The 20,513-nt window shown below is 57.2% G+C and overlaps 1 protein-coding gene across 2 annotated transcripts in view; it reads left to right on the top strand.

The window, feature by feature from the left end:
* Window positions 1–2,037: 2,037 nt before the first annotated feature.
* The window catches only part of PDE2A (phosphodiesterase 2A), a 67,698-nt gene continuing 49,222 nt past the window's right edge, over window positions 2,038–20,513 (top strand). Inside the window, exons 1-2 of one of the 2 annotated variants that reach the window (XM_040258769.1) lie at window positions 2,054–2,218; window positions 12,720–12,781. In XM_040258769.1, the coding sequence (XP_040114703.1) occupies window positions 2,200–2,218; window positions 12,720–12,781 (81 nt within the window). In that variant the 5' untranslated portion in view covers window positions 2,054–2,199. Of the gene's footprint in view, window positions 2,219–12,719; window positions 12,782–20,513 lie in introns of both variants that reach the window. The other variant, XM_040258768.1, reaches the window with a different exon arrangement.

Here is a 20,513-nt window from a genome sequence, read left to right as displayed (position 1 = left end):
AGCTGAGGCCAAAAAAAAGAGAATGGAGGCTTTCTCTTTTCAGTCAGAACCTTTGCACATCTTAGCCCATGTAATATTTTCTACAGCATTAATAAGTAGGACAAGTTGCCCCCAGTCTGAAGATGCAGTAACAAACACTGACTTGGCCTGGATTACTTGGTGACAAAGGAGTTTCCCATCCCTCCCTGTGCCCCTAGACATGACTCCTAGTAAAGATACAGGAAGGGGGACCCACAGGACTAAGGCAGCATCCAGGGAAGGCCTACTGAAGGAGGTGGCATCCGACTGGCCCCTGAAAGATAAGCAGGCCCAGAGGGCATTGGGGTTGGGGTGGTTGAGTGAAGGCTGGAAGGTGAGAATGAGTCAGTCACCCAGCTGAATAGAGAAGGCAGTATAAATTCAAGGAATGGCGGTGAGAGGGTCAAAGCTGAAACAAGTTGGCTCTAAGTTACAGAGGGTCTGCCATGTCAGACTGAGGGTTTGGGCTTTACTGTGCTGCCAGCAGGGAGTCACTGAAGGTGTGTGAGCAGGGGAGAAGGCATGTCCAGAGCTGGACCACAGAAAGAGAGGTGGGAGAACTCTTGGCTCCCCCTGAGATGGTGGCACAGCCAGGGCTCTGCCCAGCCTGTGTGCCTGGTGCCTGGACTGTGTCCAGGACTAGGTTCAATGACTCAACCTTGAGGAAATCACTCCCCAGGGATAAAGGACCCAGATGAATCAGCCCAGTAAGGTGGGGAGCTGGGAAGCTGGGGGTTCTCTGAGTCAGCCTCCAAGAGGGGCCAGGGGGTGGGGGATAAGGGGAGAGTTGCAGAAAGAGGGGACTGCAGTGCAGTGGGAAGGATTCAGGTCAGACCACAGCGAGGGCTGTCAGGGGACTCTGGCTGCCTTCTCACCATTGTGAGGTTGATTCTCCTGGCAGTCTTGTGAAAGAGATGGGAAAACTGAAGCCCAGAAACCAACTGGGGAGGGGATCTGACCAAGGTCACGCAGTAAGCAGCTAGCTGGCAAAGGCGAAGAGAGACCCAAGAGCACCCTCCAGTCCAGACACGTCCCACCGCCTCAGCCGTCCTCGTGCCAAGCGGAGGCTAGGAATGGGGTGGGTCCAGGCAGGGAGTTGGCCCAGGTGACCCCTTCCCCCTCGAAACCCCCCCACACCACGCGCAGATGGCAAATCGGGCCGGGCCGCGCCGCCGCGATGGGACAGCAGAGGGCGCAGGAGCGTCACGGCTGCCGCAGGCGCCTGAGCACAGAGGCCGCTCTGCGGAGAACTGCGCTTCGAGCTCGCCAAGTCCCACCGCGGAACCGTGGACTGTGTGGTCCTGGGGCCTGCATCCTCTCCGGCTTCCGGGGACGCTCACGCAGACCTGCCTGACCAGTGCTGGGGGCCCAGTGCCCCTACCCTCGATTCAGGAATGGTGCGCCCATCTGTGCGCTCGCATGTCAGTGCGCACGTGTCTCCCTCCCAGATTTGCTACTGCTCCCAGAGCCTGTCCGACTCTGAGCGACCTCTAAAATTTTCCCTCATTCCCCTCTTTTTCCTGGAAGAAGAGCAAGCCCAGGATTCCGTGTGTCGTGCCAGTGGTCCCTTCCCTTCTATCTCCCCTTGCGGACCGCCCTCCACTCCCTCACTGCACTAGTCTCTCTGCCTTGGGGCTGTGGCCCGGCTCCAGGACTTTATAAGTAAGTGGTGGGGGAAGGATGTGATCATACAGGAGAGGGGCTCAGAGAGGCGACCCCTGAGAGATATTGAAAGGAGTGGCGGAGGAGCAGGAGAAGGGAGCGAAGGCGGAAAGCCGGCTACCTGGCGGGGGATCCCAGTAGCTGACCAGCTGGAAGAATCTTGAGTGCGCAGAGATAAGGGAAGTGACAGCTGGTGGGGGTCTCTGATGGGGGTCCGAAGATCGGACAAGCTGAGAGGTGCCGTTCACGGATGCGCGGAGGTGGGCGGGGCCGGGGTCGAGGGGCGGGGACGTGGGCGGTTCGGGGCGGGGCCGGGGCGGACACTCGCGCCGACCGGGCGAAGCTGTCGCGGACGCGCCGACCGAGCGCAGCGGCCGGGCCGGCGGGCGGGCGGGCGGCTGCGAGCATGGTCCTGGTGCTGCACCACATCCTCATCGCTGTTGTCCAATTCTTCAGGCGGGGCCAGCAGGTCTTCCTCAAGCCGGACGAGCCGCCGCCGCCGCCGCCGCCGCCGCAGCCATGCGCCGACAGCCTGCAGGTAGGGAGCAGGGGCCAGCTCTGGGCACGAGGGGAACCGGGTGCTGGGTGAGCGCCCGGCCGGGTCCTCCGCTGAGCGTGCTGTCGCCGGCCTCATGGTCCACCCTGCTCCTCAACCCTGATGAAAACCCCACCCCCACTCCCGCCCCAGTTGTGAGTCCCACTTCTGTGTTGGGACTGCAGCCCATACCCAGAGACCTTGAATGCCCAGCTCACAGTTCAAAACCTCATGCCAGACTCTGAACCTGTTTCAGATCTGGGACTCCGCTCCAAGCACTGAACTCCCAATCCAGAGTGGGACCCCCTGGCACACCCAAGAATTCTGCCGGAGCCTGGAACCCCCTGACTCCCATAATAGTAGAGGACCCCTGCCCCTACCCCTGGACCCCCAGTATATTTTCAGATTCCAGATACACCCAGAACACCTGAATCCTAACTTTCAGCCAGGACTCCACCTCAGAGCTGGAGCCTCACCTCATGCCCCTGAGCCCCTACTCCACAGCCTTATCTATGCCTCCATCCAGGTTCCTACTCAAGCATCTGGTCTCAGTCCTCACACGGGACCCCACCCCTGAGTCTAAATGCCCTTTCCATCTCGGTTTCTCTCTCCTTCTCTGCAGGATCCCCCTCCCACTCTGTTCCTGCTTTCCCTCCTCCCTCGTGTGTAAGAGATCTTAGTCTTTTCTGGCTTGTCTCACCCTCTCCTCTTGTTTCTCTCTGGGTATGTTGGCTCCAATTTATTCTCTGGTTTCTTTTCTGGCTTCTGCATCGTGTCTCTCTCTGCCCCTCTGTTTCTCTCTTGTTTGGTCTCTCTTGCCCATGTGCCCACCTCTCTCGGTCTGCCCGTCTCTCCTCCAATTTCTCCAGGTTTCTATCTTTGTTCTAGGGCCTTTCCATGTGGTCATCCTTCCCTTTATGTCAGCCTCTGATTTTGGGTGGTGAGGGGACTGGCTCAGAATGCCAGGCCAGTGTCCCCGGAGCCTTCACCCCTACCCATGTTGTCATGGTGTGGGTGCTGGTAGAAGGGGCTAAACATGGAGCACGCAGCCCTTGGGCGGTGCCCAGGGATTTAAGGCGGGTGGGGATTGTGCAGTAGGGCACTGGGGTTCACATGATGAACGAAGAGTATATGGCATTGCATGGCACGTGCAGCTGGGGAGGCTGAGTTGTGAGTGTGGAGTGGTAGCTGTTCATATGACTGTTGTGTGTGGGGGGAACTTATGTGTACATGGTGTGTGTCTGTCTTCATGGGGTGGAGTAGTTGTAGGGGCCACTTACGCAGGGGACTGTGTGTATATATATGTTATAAACTGCTGTATGTAACCAGGAAAAGCCACTGCTGGGCCCCAGTGAAAGGTTTTACTGGATGTCTTACTTGAAGGGGGTGGGGAGAGGGTCACTGTGAACGTGGGAGTGTGTTTGCAGCCAAGGTGACTGGCTTCGAGTCACCAAGTTACATCCTGGAGTTGGTCAGGAAATATATGGGGACACGTGTGTTGGTGTTTGAGTGTCATATGTCTATGTGATGGCTGTTGGTACAACTCTGGGTAGGAAAGAGTGCAGTGGCCAGGGCCCAAGGGTCCAAGGCAAAGACTTGTTGACTACGTGTATGTGTATGTGCACACACAAGTGTGTGTGGGGAGGAGGCAGTATGCAGGCAGGACTGTCTGTGCTAAGGAGCTGTGTGTGCCCATAAACATGTGATATTTTGATGTGACATTAGGTATGCACATTATTTATGCAGGGTGTGTCTGTGTCTGGTGGTGTGTGTGTACTGAATTTAATTGGATGTGTGTGTGCTTAGAGAGGTGAGTATAGGGTATGAGAGGTGCGTGTGGGAGGTTGAGTGTGAGTGTGGTGTGAAGCATGGGTGTGTGAGCTGGATGACTTTTCTGTGTGCTGTGGATTATGTGATCTTTTCTCCCTGTGAGCTGTTTATGTATGAAGGGTGTCCAGGGAGCAAGGGTCTGTGTGGGGGTGAGGCAGTGTGGAGGCCTGTGGAGGGTGCTGCAGAGGGTGAGGGTATGTGTGTATAAGGTGTTTGGGGTGAAGAACGAGGTGTGTGATGTTCGTTCAAGTGTGCAGAATACAGCAGGTGTCCCAAAAATGTGTGTGTGTGAGGAGGGCTTGACTGCCACCCTGCCCTTGCTTTCCTCCCAGCTAGGTCCCCAGAGATGCCCAAGCCAGGCTGCCTCTACCCTTTGCCCTTCATTCTCCTCGCTTTCACCGGGGCCTTTGTCTTGGGTTTCCGGTTGAGCAGGCGCTGGACAGGCGGGCGGCGGGTGCTGCCGAGGGCCGGGAGCCTTCATTCTTTTCGTCTGAGCCTGTCTCGCGTTTGGGACCAGGGTTGGAAGGGGTGGAGAGGATGCCCGTGTCTCGGGGTCACTGTGCTTCGCTACCAGCTCACAGCGTTCTGCAGAGGGTGGTGGTTCAGGCACAGGTGCTGAGGCCCTGGGTGGCATCCCCGTGGCCCCTTCTTGACACAAGAGCAGCTGGGGCTGGGCTTGGAGTTGGACGGGTTTGCCAACCGTGAGGTCTTAGTCGTGAGTGTGGCCCAGTGCCCTTCCTGCTCACGTCATCTCCAGGGTGTGAGCAGCCCTGTTCCCTCTTCTGTAGGTGCCTGGAGAGGGTTCCTGGGCTGGGAGACAACCAAGAAGATCTCAACCAGTCTCCACTCATATTGACCCCACATCTGATGGGGGGATAGTTTCTGTCTGCCCAGGGCTTTAATCTAAAAAAGGAGGCCTGATCACACCTTCTGGGACCTTCTTGTTTGATGGACCCAGTAGGAGGATCCAGGTCATACTCTCCAGAGAAAGCTATGGGGAGACCTTAGTGGGCAGCTTTCCAAAAGGGACTCGAGAGCACGAAAAGACAGGACTCCTGATGGTTGGGAGCCACAGAGACCATCAGAGTCAGTCAGGGGAAGGGGCTCAGGGCCACTGCCTCAGCACCACATTCCAGAAGGTTCTCTGAAGTGGGTGAGCTTGAGCTGAGCCCTGGAGGGGATGTAGAGAAATACAGCCCGAGGAAGGAAGGCTGAGGAAGATTCTGGCCCAGTTGGAAGAAAGGGATCTTGAAGGCTGTTGAACATTCCCAAGCAATACTGTCTGACTTCAGGTGGCCATCTCTGGGCCTCCCCCCTTCTCAAGTTTTCATGTTTGGCCCATCCCGATTGGCCAGAATCATCATTGTCATTATCTTCATCATCAGCATTAGGCAGCTCTTTCCAGATTCCAAGCTCCTTTCACAAATGTCTCCTTTAACAGATGAGCTCATTCCATTGTGTCTGAAAGCATTTACTGAGCACCTGCTAGGCCTCAGGCAGGCACGGTGTTTAGTGCTGGGGGTATAGCAGTGACCAGACAGGCCTCATGGGGCTCCCACTTTCTGTGTCTAAGGAGCCCCGTCTTTGTGGCCCATCCACACTGTCAGCCCCTCCAACCCTGGGCAGACGGCCCTCTGCCTGTGTTTTCCTGCAGCCTGATGTGCACTTGATGTGCTGCGGGCAGGCATCCCCTGGTGTAGGGGTCTGGCTCCCACTAGAACACGAGCTCTTCAGAGGCTGGGCAGGGTCTGTCCATCCCATGTGTCCTGAACTGGGCTTAGCATAGTCCAGATGCTCATACTGATCATCAGAGGTCCCAACCCCCTGGAGGGTTGGCAGCCCTGCTGCCATCTAGGGAAACTGAGGCCTAGAGTGGGAGGTCTTTAGGGAGCCTCCTCTTAAGACCCTCCTTTGCCCAGTGTTGCCAGAGACCAAGAGAGGTCAGGTGACTTGTGCAGGTTTCACAGCAAGGTGGCGGGGCTGGTCCTAGAATACAGCTCTCTGGCTGCCAGGCTGGGCTCCGGCCCCAGCACCATGCTGCTCTCTGGCTGGCCTCCGGGCTGCCTGTGGCGGGTAAATGATTATTAATGACCCCCCTGGCAAGGAGACAGGAAACATTTCCCGACCACAGCTGGGGACCTGCTCCCTGCCAGCCCCAGCCATCCATACCCGCCCTGACCATGGGTCAGCATTGATGTTATCACTATGCCGCCTTGGCCTTCTGTCTGTCTTCCTGCCCATCTGACTTCCACCTCCCTTTCCTCTAAGGGATAAAGGACAAGACAGAACAGAGCTTTCTCTTTCACATCTCTGTCTCCAATTTGCTTCATCTCCACCTTCCCCCTTGCCCCAAACCAGCTGGAAGTATCCTTTCCTCCAGGAAGTCTTCCCTGAATGCACCACCATCCCCTTCTTCCAGTGGCCTTGTCCTGGGCTCTGGTCACTGAATCTCCCTCATTGCAGACTCTGGTCTCAGTCTGATGGTTTGCTCTGATGGTCCTAAGGCTGGGCTGGTGACTTCCTGTGTGGCCTGTCCTCAGTTGCTGTCTAAGGACTGACACGTGGAGTATTGTCCCAGATGCTTCCTCCAGGAAGTCCCCAGCCCAGTTCAGGGACTCTCACTTCCTCTGACTATCCCAGTGCTCCCAGTCCGTGCCACAACTTTGTACTGCCAGACCTTTATGAGCACCTACTATGTGCCCAACAGAGATGGTAGGCAGAGAAAACACAGTGCAGACCTTAAACTGCAGCCACACATTGCCCCAAGTCTGAGCAACAAGGCATCTGCCTCTTGGCAGGTGGACAGACCCAGGTACCAGGGCCAGTGGTGGTCAGGTGATGGGGTGATGGAGGGGCACAGACACAGATGGATGCTGATAGACTGTGGGGAGGGCAACGCTGGAGAGAAACTTGGGGGCCATGTTGGGATGGGACAGGGGCCCCTAATTCAGCCCAAAGTTGCAGGGAAGGCAAGTTGGGGAGCTTCCAGGAGGAAGTATAGCTAAAGCGGGAGCTGAGGGATGAGCCAGGAGAGAGTTCTGGACAGAGAGAAGGAGAGAATCGGGAATGTGAAGGCTTGCTGGTGACAGACAGAGGGAGGGAAGCGTTCTGTGGAGCAGGATGCTGGACTGCCAGAGCGGCTGAGTGATGGGATGGCTGGGAGGGGGGTGGTGCTGAAGCATCAGGAGATGAGGCTGGTGAGGCTGGCAGGGGCCAAATTGTGCAGGACTTTTATGCCATGTCAAGGGATTTGGACTTTCTCCAGAGGGAACTGGGCACTAGAAGAGCTGAAAGCAGGACAGTGACTGCTCAGACCTGCGTGTTCCGAAGCTCCCTGGGCCCGGGGTGGGGAGTTCATAGAAGGGGTGAGGTGAGAGGCTGGGGCACTTCCTTCAGATGTGGAATGATGAAACTGAGCAGGGAAAAGCCTGAGTTGGAAGGGAGGGGACAGAGGAGCAGAGGTGGAGGAGGAAGCCGGTCAGCTGTAGAAGAGAAGAAGAGAGCGCACCCTGGGGTCTGGGTGGCCGAGTGAGGGGAGACAGGGTTTGAGAGCACATGCCTGGGCCTGGGTCAGGGCCCTCTGTGGAGCAGGTCTCAGGATGGCTTCCCAGGTTAGGCGTTTTGAGGCTAAATGGAGACCAGGAGACCTGGATTCCACTGGGGGTGGCCACATCCTTGTCTGTAGTGTGGGGACTTGGGATCTGCCCTGGGCAAAGAGTGTTCAGCATTCAAAAATTAAAACAATCTGTAAAATGTACTATTTAATAAAATTCAAATTCAAAAATATATGAATACATTTGAAAATGAGTTAAAATGTAATTTATGAAAATGCTAAGCATCATCCGTGAGGGTCTAGTATCAACTGTACCTTCACTGCTTCCCACCCCTTTGGATCTGGCTCCCTTGAAGCCACTGCTCCGGTGCGGCCGGACACCTGCCCTGGGGTGGGGTAGGGGGTGGTCTAGAACCTTCTGGCCTCTCATTCAGGGCACCTCCGCTGGGAAGCCTGCTCTCTGGCTGGTGGTTTCCTGCAGCAGGCATTTTGCTTTTTCTGTCCCTCACCTTGAGGACCCCTTGAACTTCACCCATTTGGGGCAGGGGGGATGGTGAGGGAGTTTCAAGAACCGAGGGTGAGGGGTCGGAGAGAAGTGCCCGCTTTAGGACCCAGTAGGGGTAGGGAGGGAAGGAGGGGAAGTGGGATGGGACAGGGCTGAGGAGTGGGGGCGTGGGGGCTGGGAGGCAGGAGATGTGAGCAAAGCTAAAAGAACAGCATTACTCCCACTTGAATATCTGTATTTCCTAATGTAAAAGTTGCACCATTTCTGAAAGACCAGATGTTGAGGTCCCATCTTACAGTCTCAGGATTGGGCACTGCTTGGCTCCTACTGTCCAGTGATCTTGCATAGCACCACTTTTTAGGCTGCATTTTCTCACCTGTAAAAAGAGGAAGTCGGGTGAGATGAGCTCTCAGGAGCATCTGGCATTGTCAGTTTGTGGGGTTCCAGCTTTTCATGGCTCTTAACTCTCAGCCAGGCCTGTGTGGATGCCTGGCTGTGTGGTTCTGACATTCTGTGACTTTAAGATGCTGAGACTCTAGGAGCCGAAGAAGCAGACTTTCTGTGATTCTAAGATTCTAGGATTTGATGATTCAATGATTCTAAATGGGGTTTCTGGGAAAAGCTGCAACCACCTGCCTCATTAATGTTGATGTTCAGTTATTAAAAATATAGCGAGAAACAATGGAGACAGCTTGGGGCCAGGGGCGGCCCCCACCCCCAGGGAGGGAGTGGAAGAGGGGCTGGGTTGGCAGTTAGTGGGGAAGGAGACCCTCTCAGTCTGGGTTGCACAGACCGTTTCTCCTACACCAGCAGAACTGGGGTACCTGCACATGCGAGGTCCACCACTCCCTAAGCTTGCAGGGTAAGGGGTCATTTCCTTCATCCCTCTGTCCCTAATCATTTCAGACCATGGCAGAGAGAGGAGTGCCCTTTCCTCCCGATCCCTAAAGCCTGTGGGAGAAATGTCCACAGTAGAGGAAGGAGAGGCCTGCTCACCCCCACCCCCTCCTTCCCTGGCAGCCCCGGCCTGAGGGGGAAAACAGGACATGAACACTTCCTGGACACAGACATGGGAATGCACGAAGCTCTGCCTGTGAAGCTCAAGTACAAAGGGCCTCCGACTAGGGCAGAGGCCAAGCAGCTAGAGGGGCAGTGTGGGCATCGGTTAGGGACCCATCAGCACCCCTTGAGGACAGGCCAAGGAGAGAGGACCCTGGGGGTGGCTGTGAGAAGGACTTAAGGAAGGGAGGTCCCAGGCTAGGGGGCCTGAAGGGCTAATGACTGATGGGGGCTCAGGCCACCAGCCCAGCACAAGGCCAGCTCACTGGTCCAGCAGTTCGTTGCCTCTTGGGTTGTGCACAGTCTTAGCACCACACCAGAGGTGGGGAAAGAACCTCCAGGTAGGGGAGAAAGATCTCAGCCCTCTAGACAGCCCACCCCGGCCAGGTCCCTCAGAGCTCAGTAGCGCTGTCCAAGACCCAGCCTGATGGGTTCACGGATCCCGGGACAGAGGCTGGGACCCAGACCCATCACACAGCAGGGCCTGAAAGTACAGGCAGGACATGGGTCAGGGGGAGAGCGCCTTTGTCTGTCACCTGCCATCTTTTCCCTCCCACAGGCCAGGAGGCAGGTGGGGTGGCGATAATTGCTCACTGTCATCTACGAGGCCACATGGTCTACCACAGCCTGTCTTGGCGCTGAGGCTAGGGTCCCTAGCAGGGAATCCCTCCCCAGCTGCCCAACCCACAGGCGGCCTCCCTGGGGCTCCCCTCCCTTGTCTTCCTGCTGCACCCCTCACTCTCCTCTGCTCCTCCCTGGGCTCTCTCCCCATCCCTATAAGCTTCTGCCTCTGGCCATCTTTGTATGTCAGTGTCTCCAGAAGATTGTTAGACTTGGAAGGGCCCTAGGAGATCATCGGGTCCACCCCTTTTATTCCTCAGGTGAGGACGGTAGCTCAGAGAGGGGAGAGTCCTGTCCGAGGCTGCACAGTAGGCTACAGTGGAGCCCAGGTCATGGAGGTGCAGTCTTGGCGTCAGGCATCTAGGGTTTCAGGACTGCCTGTGTCACGGCCAACCTGACAGGCTTCTCTCCTCAGGTCTGAGCTGTTCTCCCTTCTTTTCCCTTGCCCGCTTCCCTGCTGCCTGGCTGACCCCTACCTTGGGCAGACACTGCCCATGGGACACAGACCAGAGCCTAGGACTCTATGACTGGGGTGCCCACCCTTGCACACATGGACACACAGACACTTGCAACTGTATATAAGTCCTAGGTGCAAACCTCTATTGTGTAGTTAGGAGGCTGTCCTGGAACCTAGTTTCTCTTCCTGCGAGGCGCTGCACACCTCTTCCAGAAAGCCCCCAGGGACTTCTCTGCAGAGTCCCTTTCCCACCAGTCCCTTTGTGATAAGTGAGTTCTGTTGAGCCTAGGTTCCTCCTCTGTGACCCCAAGGACATGGCGGAGTCTCCCTCTGGCCCTGGAGCCCCTCCTGCAGTGTTCCCTCCTTCTGTCTCCAGGAGGGGCTCGGCTTCCTGTGGCTGGGTGGGGAGAGTCCTGAGGTCCCCAGAGGACAGTGGGACAATGGGGAGGCCGTGACAGATGAGACATTGCGTCTTTCCCAAAGTAGGCTCCACCCTACCCTGACCTCCTGGCCAGTGTCTGGGGCATAACCCTGGCATGTGGGTCCCTTAGGACTAGGGTCCTGGTCTGACTGTCTCCCTCCCCCTCCCCCTCCCTCTCAGTGCAGAGGTCACAGCATCAGAGCTCCTGACCCAGCAGTAGCTCTCTAATTGGAAATCTGTGGAGTCCTGGTCCCCAAGGTGGCAGCAGCATATTAACAGGATGGTGCAGACTCCTGGAGCCTCTGGTAGGGGTGAGCTGGACTGCTCTGAGTAGGAAGGTGATAAACATGAAGTTTGGGGTAGGATTATGGAGGCACTGTGAATGCCTAGCTGAGACTCCCACCCCCAATCCTGTCACCTTCCCTGTGCTTGAGCTGGGTGACGGGGAGCCAGAGGGCATGGGGCAGGAGCCCCTCCAGGGAGTGGTGGAGGACCTGGGGTGCAGTTAGAGTTGAGTGAAACTAGCACTGCCTCTTCTCAGCTCGGGGAGGGGGCTGTCCCAGGGCAACTCAGTGGCGGCGGTGGGTGGACCATCGGAGGCCAGGGTGGAAAAGAAGGCTTAGGCTTGTGGACAAAGGGATGGGCCCTTAGGTCAGACACTTATCTTGGCCCGCGTCATTTCCTCTGCCGGACATGGCTGGGTTAGCGGGGTCATCACACAGAGGGAAGGAACAGGCCGAGCCAGCGCACATAAGGCCCTGCAGTAGACTCAGGCACATGGTGACCTTGCCACGCCCTGGGCTGCAGGCAGTCCCCCACTGAGGCCGAGCCATGGAGCCACAGTCACCTGGGAGATGGTGCCGTCTAGACCACCACCCCCTCAGCCCCTAGACCCAGGCATCCTTGGCAACACTTGGGCCCAGCTGAAGGCACTGCTGAGGAGAGAGACCCCACAGGATACAGGCACACGTGGGACAAGCAGACACTCTGCCAGAGCCCCCCCCCACAAGCGTGCACACACCAGGTGCAGCTACTGTCACCCTGAGGGTGACCCAAGGAGAACCGCAGATTCCAGCAGGTGTCCAGAGCCTGAGTGAAATGAAGGGAGCTCCAGACAAGGAACCCAGAACTGCCCGCACCGCCCAACCACCCCCCGGCCCCCGCTCCCACCCCACGCTGACTTGTGCCCTCCCCACCAGCTCGCTGAGTGCCCGAGGCTGTTTATTTCCTAGCAGGGATGGGTGTCTCATCCCCACCCGCTCCCCCTCCCCACCACACTCTTGCCAAGCTGCCAAATCAAATCAGCCCCTGCGCTCGCGCCAGGCGGGCATGGCGGCCAGCAGCTGACGGGAACGAAGCCAGGCTCAGAATATCCCGCCGCCTGTGCCTGTCCGATGCCTGGGTGCGCTTGTGGGTGGGGGTGGGGAGGGACAGCCGGTCCCTGGGCAGCGCCTCCCAGAGTGGATCCGATTCTGGATGCCCCTGGCTGGTGGGCTCCCACAAACGAGTAAGCAGGTCCTGGTGTCTTCCAGCCCATGAGGAGCTGTGGAATAGAGCTGATAGGATGCAGGTTGGGGGTCCGACTGGAGCCCAGACATCTGGGCACTGGGCTGGGCTTGGGGACTCACATGTATGATCCCATTCACTTCCCAGCAACCCTAGCTGAGAGCCCAACCCAGTGGCTGTGAGCTGGACAATACAAACCCCATTTTATAGACGGGAAGCTGAGGCTCAGACAGCAGAGTGAAGGGAGAGAAGCAGAAGCGGAGGGGACCTCAGGAGGGGTAACAGTGTGGTCATGTCCACCCCTGAGGAGCCCCAGGCTGGAGGAAAGAGTTTGGCTCTATTCTCAGAGTTGAGGGACTGAGAACAGACCAGAGCCAGACGCGCTCATGGGAAGCAGGACCATCAGGCAAGGCTCCCTGGAGGAGGCCGCCTGTGGGAGACAGGAGGTCCTGAGTCTGCTGGGGGCTGGTGGAGCGGCAGCCTGGGGAGACGGGGGAGGCCTCAGCCGCCCCATCTGGCCAGCCTCAGCCCCTGGCTTTCTTGTCTCTGCAGCCAGCCGGGACCTCCTTGCACAGGAGCCAGTGCCCCCGGGGAGTGGAGAAGGCACATTGCAGGTGAGACTCAGCGGAGGGAGGGAGGCCTGGGGTGGGCTTCGGGGTGGGGGCTGGGGGCGCAGGCTGGGGGCCAGTCTGAGCGCTACCCCCACCCCTGGGAGGACTGGGAGGCTGGAGCTGAATCCCAGCCCCACCCCCTCCAGCAGACCAAGACCACCTCTCCCTCCCTATTCCTGCCCAGAGTTCCCTCCCCATGAGGATTCACCCTCCTACGGAGTCACCTGGGTGTCACTGGGGCTCCTCCCTCATCCTCCCCACCCTCACCCAACAACTCCCTGTTGATTCTCTGCCCTGAGTATCTGGTGAACTCCTCTCCAGCTCTCCCGCTGCCTGCCCTGGTCTGGGACGGGCCACTTTTCCCCTGGATGGCTCACTGGCTGTCTCCTCTCAGTTGCCCGCCTTCTCCAAGTGACTGCCAGAAACATCTTTCTAACACACAAACCTGAACTTGTCACTTTCCAGCTTAAAAATTCTCCATGCTCCCCCTGCAGCCCCAGCCAGCTCACAGTTCCCCCTTCATTTGCTCCTGCCTCCCTAGCACCACTCCGGCTGGCCTCTTCCCCCTTCAGCTTCCCAAATCCTTCTGGGCTCAGCTCTAGCCTCACCTCCTCCAGGAAGCCCTCCCTGCCTTTCACGCTCCCTCCTCTGAGCTCTCCTGCTTTGGCTGTCAGCTGCTGGGACATTCTGCTGCCTGTGCCATGAACACCCTATTTTCTCCATCTTGTGACTGGGTTGTCTCCCCCTCTGAACTGTGAGCACCCTGAGCCCAAGGATGTGCCTTGTTCATTCCTGAGTCTCCCACCACCTTCCAAAAGGTGCCTGAGGAGGGCTCAGCGAGCACCTTTCCTTTGAGATGAGGGGTGCCATCTCAGTCCCTAACCATGCCTTTGGGGGGGCCCTCATAGGAACTGTCAAGTGTCCATGGGATCCTGAGTCACAGTGGGGTGGGCGGGGGTTGGTGAAGGTTGGCACAGAGGAGGGGTGTGTGTGAGATCAAAGAGCCTTTGATGAACCTCCCCTGTTCCCTGGGGTCCTGGCTGAGAGGAAAGGGAGACTGTGGCTGTATCAGCCCCTCCTCTGGGCCAGGAGCTGTAGATCCACTTCCTTGTTTAACCCCCATGACCTCCCTGGAAGGCAGGGGCTGTGATTCTTCTACTTAGGGGAAGCTGAGGCCCAGTGGGATCTCACAGGGAGTAAGTGAATCAGAGGCAGAGCTGAAAGTGGACCTATGTCACGTATTCAGCCCTGGCTCTCTCCCTGCCCTGGGGTGAGATGGCTGAAGATGCCCCTAGGGCCCAGTGGGGTCAGCATGGGCTCACTGCTGGGACATGGAGCCCAGCCCTGAGGATGTGCCTGCAGCTGGGTGCTAGGTGAGGGAGAGAGGGGGGACCTGGAGAGTCATTATTAATTTATTTCTGGCCATGACATTCCCTGTGGGGCGCGGGCTCCCCCGGGAGCTGGGACAGATGGTGTTCCTGGGAGCCAGCAGTGTCTCGGCAGCCACTGCCACCCGCCAGGAAAGACTGGATTTGTCATCCTCCTGGGAAGCTGAGAGGAGAGAGGGCTTTGGAGAAACAGCCTATCCTGGGCGATGGGAGCGGGGCTGCAAGGGCAGGAGCCGGGCCCAGGCTTCTGGTTTCTTTCTCTGTGCACAGCCCCCTCTCCCTTGGCCCTGCTGCCTGCAAGTTCAAGTTCTGCCTCCTTCCTCACCCTCCCCACGAGGCTTCCCCAAATCATTTCTATTTGTTCCTGCTGCCTTTCCTTCGCCTGGGTCCCGCTGCCCCCTCTCTCAGCCCGAAGATATGGGCTATGAGCCCCCCCGGGTCTCATTTCTTTCTCCCCAGTCCCACACCCATCACAAAGATGGCAGGTGTCTGCCTGGCTTCTGAGCAGTGCCTGGTGTGTTTCTGGGTTCACTTAGCACCCCTTTCTGGGTGCCTGGTCCCATGCTCAGCCCTGCTGGAAAGAGGTTGCTGCCCCTGGGGACCCCCTAACACAGAAAGGCTAGGACTGGAGAAAGTAGGAACCCTAGGGTGTGGCTCAAACTATTGGGACCCCTGGAGGGAGAGAGGGATGGGAGACTGATGAGGAGCCTCCTGTGAAGGTGGAGCCTGGGGAGATGAATGCACTCATCCAGTGGACAGACTGTGGGGTCAGGTGGACATGAGTTCAAGTCTTAGTTTCACCACTTCCTAGGGGTGTGACCTTGGGCCAGTCCCTTAACCAACCTGAGGATCAGTTCCCTCACCTGTCAAAAGGGGATAAGAAGCTTCACCATCATTGGACACAATCACTATATTGGATGTAATAATCACGACAGACCTGTTGGGAGAAGTTACAAAGATAGTATGTGTGAGGTGCCTGCCCCAGGCCTGGCCCACAGAGAGTCCCCGGAGGGAGTTGGCAGCCTGCCTGCTTCCCTCAAGGGTGAGATCCTTGGAGCCAGGTCTAGATGGCTCTGCTTTGTGAGACCAGGTGCCCCACGGGGCTGGGTGGGCACAGCTCATTCTCCTGCCGCTGGCAACACAACAGCCACGAGAGTGGGACTGCCGGCTCCCATGCCCTCTCAACAGGTGTCTGTTCAGCACACCTTCTTCAGATGGCTCCCTGGCCCCTGTGCCAGCTGGCCGGCTTGGAGGAGGGGCTCTTCAGGCACCATCTGGAATCCTTCAACGCCAGAGCCATTACTCTCTCTGGATGTCAGGGCTGAGGCAGTTCAAGCAGTGAGTCGAGCACTCTGGGTGAATGCCCTCCCTGTGCTGGCTCTCAGGGCCCAGACGAGGGTTAGGAAACCCAGCTGGGGCAGGGGCTGGGAAGAGGCAGCCAGGAACAAGTGCACGGGTATCCACACCGAGCGCCCTAGTGCTCGCCCAGCACTGGCTCCTCTGTGGCTTCCCACTGGAAGAGGAAAGGCCACACCTTTGCCATGGCATTGACAGCTGTACCTGCTGGACCCCCTCCTGTCCACCCCTTGCCCCCAGACATGGCAGTGGTCACTTCTGGGACACCTGCTCTTCCTGATCTCTCTGACTTTGTTCACACTGGCACCTCTCTTTGGAATGCCTTTCCGTTTTTCCTCTACCTACTTTTGGTGCTAGTGGTAAAGAATCCGCCTGCCAATGCAGGAGACAGGAGACTCAGGTTTGATCCCTGGGTCGAGAAGACCTCCTGGAGGAGAGCATGATAACCCACTCTAGTATTCTTGCCTGGAGAATCCCATGGACAGTGGAGCCTGGTGGGCTACAGCCCACAGGTCGCAAAGAGCTGAACAAGACTGAAGCGACTTAGCATGCAGGCATACACGTGCTCCTTTTTCAAGCCCCAGATTAGATGCCACCTCCTTTGTGAAGTCCTCTTAGATTGCTCCCTCCACTTCAGGTCAAGTTGCCACCTCCTGGGCACTCATACCTCCAAGCTTCACTGAACTTACAGTCAGACAACTTGTTACACCATGTGGTTATATATCCTTTCCCATATAGTTGTAAGTATCTGGCTGGTAGGAACCAAGGCTGAGTCTTCTTAGTCTCTCCTGGGCTCATTTGGGGCCTGGCATAGGCCTGGTGTATAGTAGGTGCCTGATAAATGCTTCTTGACCGAACGAGAATGGCTATGAGATGAGGGTGAAGTAGTTCTAAGAACTGTATTGTGGTATTGGGTGCAGTCTTGGTGACTTCCTGGAGGGGGCACCTTAGAACCTTGAAGGATGAGGAGGGTTAAAGTCAGTGACTAATGAGACCAGAGATCAGCTGGATAGTCAGGGAGGTCTACATGACTGGCTTCTGAGAGGACCCTGAGGGCAACGGGACGGGGACTAGGCATACAGAGAAGCCTGGAGCAGGGACTCAGAGAGGGCTGCAGGAGGCTGGCTCTGTGCTGAGAACCCAGCTCCAAAACCCTCTTCGCCCTTGGGTCCTGGTCTGAGGAATGCTTGATCTCCGAGTCTAGAGTGAGGCTGAGGCCAACAATGGTGAATAAGTGGGCCCTGGGCTAGCCATAGGCAGCGGCAGGAGCCAAGGTGGTGCTGTTGGGTAGGATTGCTATGGGGGTTGGGAAAGGCTTCGAGGGTGAGAGGAGCAGCTTGTGCAAGGGCATGTGGGTAGGATGTCCCTGGGTCTGCACAGGAGAAGGCCAACATGTCAGTGGAGCCCAGGTTACTGTGCCAGGAATGTTGGGGTGAGGCTGGAGGGGCTGCTGCAGGCAGCTCTTCCCATGCTCATATTTAAGATTCTTAAGTGACTGCTCCGAGCTGCCAGTACTCTTGCCTGGAAAATCCCATGGACAGAGGAGCCTGGTAGGCTGCAGTCCATGGGGTCGCTAAGAGTCAGACATGACTGAGCGACTTCACTTTCTCTTTTCACCTTCATGCATTGGAGAAGGAAATGGCAACCCACTCCAGTGTTCTTGCCTGGAGAATCCCAGGGACGGGGGAGCCTGGTGGGCTGCCATTTATGGGGTCGCACAGAGTTGGACACAACTGAAGCGACTTAGCAACAGCAGCAGCAGCTCCGAGCTGGGAGACCTGCCAGCCTCCTCCTGGATTCCGCACATCAGGAGCAAGTGGCCTCAAAGCTGCCCCACGGCCTGCAGGGAGCTGCTGCCAACAAGTTGGCCGTAGCATCTGGTGTCCACGGGAGCCCCCAGGCCCTGCCATCTGTCTGCGCCCACCTGTCAGGCTGCACAGGCCCAGGGTGTGCAGGGACCTGGGCCAGGGAGGCAATCTCAGCTGCCATCCCAGCCTGTCTGTCTGTCTGTCCATCCATCTGTCCACATCCCTGACTGACCAAGGACGAGGCAGAGGTGGGCAGACGCAAGTCCTGCCGTTGAAGAAACCTAGTCTGCAGGGGCAGGCATCAAGCGCCAGGCATTTACACCCAGGGAAGACACAGCTGAGCCTGGGCCAGACTTGTGGGCCAGCCAAGGCCCTGGGTGGTCCCCTCAAGTGCTTGAAATGGAGGCTCAGAGGAGGTGGGGACTGGCTCCGAGGCAGATAGCAGGTCAAGGCCGATGCTGGGCCAGATGCTGTGGCCCCAGGGCTGGACGAGGCGCCTCTGGCTGGCCCCTCCCCCACCACCCTGCCTGGCCCTTGGCTGTAAACACAGAGAGAACAAGTTCCGTTTCCCGGGAAATATTTATCTCAGGCCGTGTGGGGAGCGTGCGCTGGCCTCAGCCTGTTCTTCCTGCGGGCTGGCCTGGGGCAGGAGGTGAGGGGGCTTGGTGGCCTTGGGGGGCAACCTGTGGGGCCCCGGAAGGCTGAGCCAGGAAGGGTGTGCCCTGCGGCTCCCACCGGAGCTGGAGTCAGAATGCCGGCGTGCGCGGGGAGAGGAGGCAGTTGATAGGAGAGAAGCCGCCGCATAACCTCGCCTCTGTCGCGTTCCTATTTTCATCCCTGTCAACCCGTCTCTGCCGGTTCCTGCCTCTAAGCCTTTGCTCCTGTCTGCTGCCCCCACCTGGGATGCCGTTTCTTCCACTTCCTTGTATGCCCCAGTTCTCAGCTGGCTTCCTCTGGGAAGTCTTCCCTGACTCCCTAACCCCATAACCCTTTGTCCTCCCTGCCCAGGAGCCTGTCCTTCTGCTCTGGGTCCCAGCAGCTTCAGACCGAGCCCCACAGATCAGTGAAGGTCTTGTTCCAAGCCGCTCAGACAGTCCAGGCAGCTGTGTCCAGGCTGCCCAAGAGTACCCTTCCTGGGAAACACAGGTCTGGGCCCCCTGGGGGTGAGGCAGGGCCCAGAGGTCACCTTTCAGTGATTCAGGACAAGCCCAGGCACGCGAGGGAGCCAGGCTGATTGAACGGGGTGCAGGGGAATCCCACATGGGCCCAGCAAGGATGGGGGCTGGTAGAGGGGCCCCAGGTCCCTGCCAGGCGGTGGGGGCAACTCTTGGGCTTTAGGCTGTGTATCCCTGACAGGGGCCCTGACAACAGGAAATCCTTGAAGGAACAGGCAGTGGCTGAGGACTCTAAGCACAACAACAGGAAGCAGCCTTGACATGGGGCAGCAGCTCTGGCGACGGGACCCGGTGGGGTGGGGGTGGGGCAGCTGATGGGTTCCAGGGTGATGCCCAGGGTGACACCGAGACACTAGCAGTGGGGCAGCGGGGCTTCTGCTGGGTGACGCCGAGTTTGTGAAATCATGGGACTGTGTGGAGAGTGGGCGAGTCACTGAGTGTGACACCACTTGTCCAAGACTGTGTGAGACAGTGGACATGCTAGTGTGACCCTGTGATATTGATTGTGTGATGCTGAGTGATTCCAAGTGTGGCACTGAGGGTGTGGCACCGTGGGGATCAAATACGCAAACGCAGGTGAGTGATACTGTGCAGTAACAAGTGTGGTGCTGAGTTTGGGGGCTCAAGTGTCTGACACTGAATTGTCAATGTGGGCCCCAGGCATATAGGGAGGCTGAGTGTGCAGCCAAGGGTGTAACACAGAGTGACATCATGTGTGAAAACCAGCGTGTGATACTGTGCAATCCCGTAATGCTTGTGACAGTGTGAGCTGTTAGCACACAACCCTGTGTAAAGTGCTGTCATGGGAAGACCCTGATGGGTTCAGGCAGGGAAGTGACATGGTCTAATTTATGATTTTGAAAGAGTCTATACTCTTGCTGCAGAGTGTATGGTGGGGAACCAGTTGGAGGGGCTGAGAGGAGGTAGGCAGAGAGTTGAAGGCTATTGTAGCCACCCAGGCTGGAGACGGTGGTGCCTGGGCTAAGGGGAGGGCAGAAGAGTTGGAGAGAAATGAACAAACTTTGGAGATATTTGCAGGTAGAAATGACAGAACTTGCTGATGAATCAGAGGATGAACCAGAAGGAAAAACGGAGAATGGCTCCCAGGTTTCTGATTTGAAGAACCAAGGGATAGCTGGTGGTGATGTTCCTGGGAAAGGCATGGGGTGGGAGAGGACAAGGAGACAGAAATCGACAGATCTGTTTGGGATGCAAGTCAGACATCCAGGTGATGGGCAGCTGAGGCCAGGCTGGGGATATATTTGTGAGCCAGTGGGTAGGGCTGATTTATTAAACCACAGACTTGGCTGGGATGACCTAGGGAGAAACAGTGGGAGAAGAGGTGAGGACTGAGGACTGAACCCTGAGGTGCAGAGCTGCAGCGAGACAGAGCAGGAGCGGCCAGGGAGGTGGAGGAGACCAGATGGGCTGAAGCTGGGAGTCAGGGAGCAGGAGAGGTTCAATAGGGTGAGTTGCTGCCAAGCCGCCAGGTAAGGTGGGAACAGGGAGATCGTGCTGGGCTGGGCCACGTGCTCAGCTGAGCCAGACAAGAACCCTGTTGATGACAGGGTGGGGCCAGAAGCCAGATGGCCTGGGCAGGTGGTGAGTGGCGGTGAAGACAGAGCGTAGTCAGTCCTCTGGAGACCTTTGGCTGTGAAGGGATGCAGAGAGGACGTGTAGTTGCTCCAAAGGGGCAACTCTGTGTTACACCCTTGGCTGCACACTCAGCCTCCCTGAGGTCAAGGGAGAGTACAATTTTTTCTTATTATGGAATATGTTAAACACACAATGCTTGGGAGAATAATACAATAAGCTGGTCATATACCCATCACCCAAATATAACGGTCATTAAGATTTAGACGTATTTAGTTCATCGATCCCTCCTTTTTATTTTCATTTTCCTTTCTTGAAATATTTTGAACTGTGGTTAAAATACGCATAATATAAAATTGACCATCTTAATTATTTTTAAATAGAGAGTTCAGTGGTGTTAAGTACATTCGCAGGG

Source organism: Oryx dammah, unplaced genomic scaffold (genome assembly GCF_014754425.2).
Source record: "Oryx dammah isolate SB20612 unplaced genomic scaffold, SCBI_Odam_1.1 HiC_scaffold_17, whole genome shotgun sequence".
Lineage (NCBI taxonomy): Eukaryota > Metazoa > Chordata > Mammalia > Artiodactyla > Bovidae > Oryx > Oryx dammah.
This window is presented reverse-complemented; position numbering and strand designations above follow the sequence as displayed.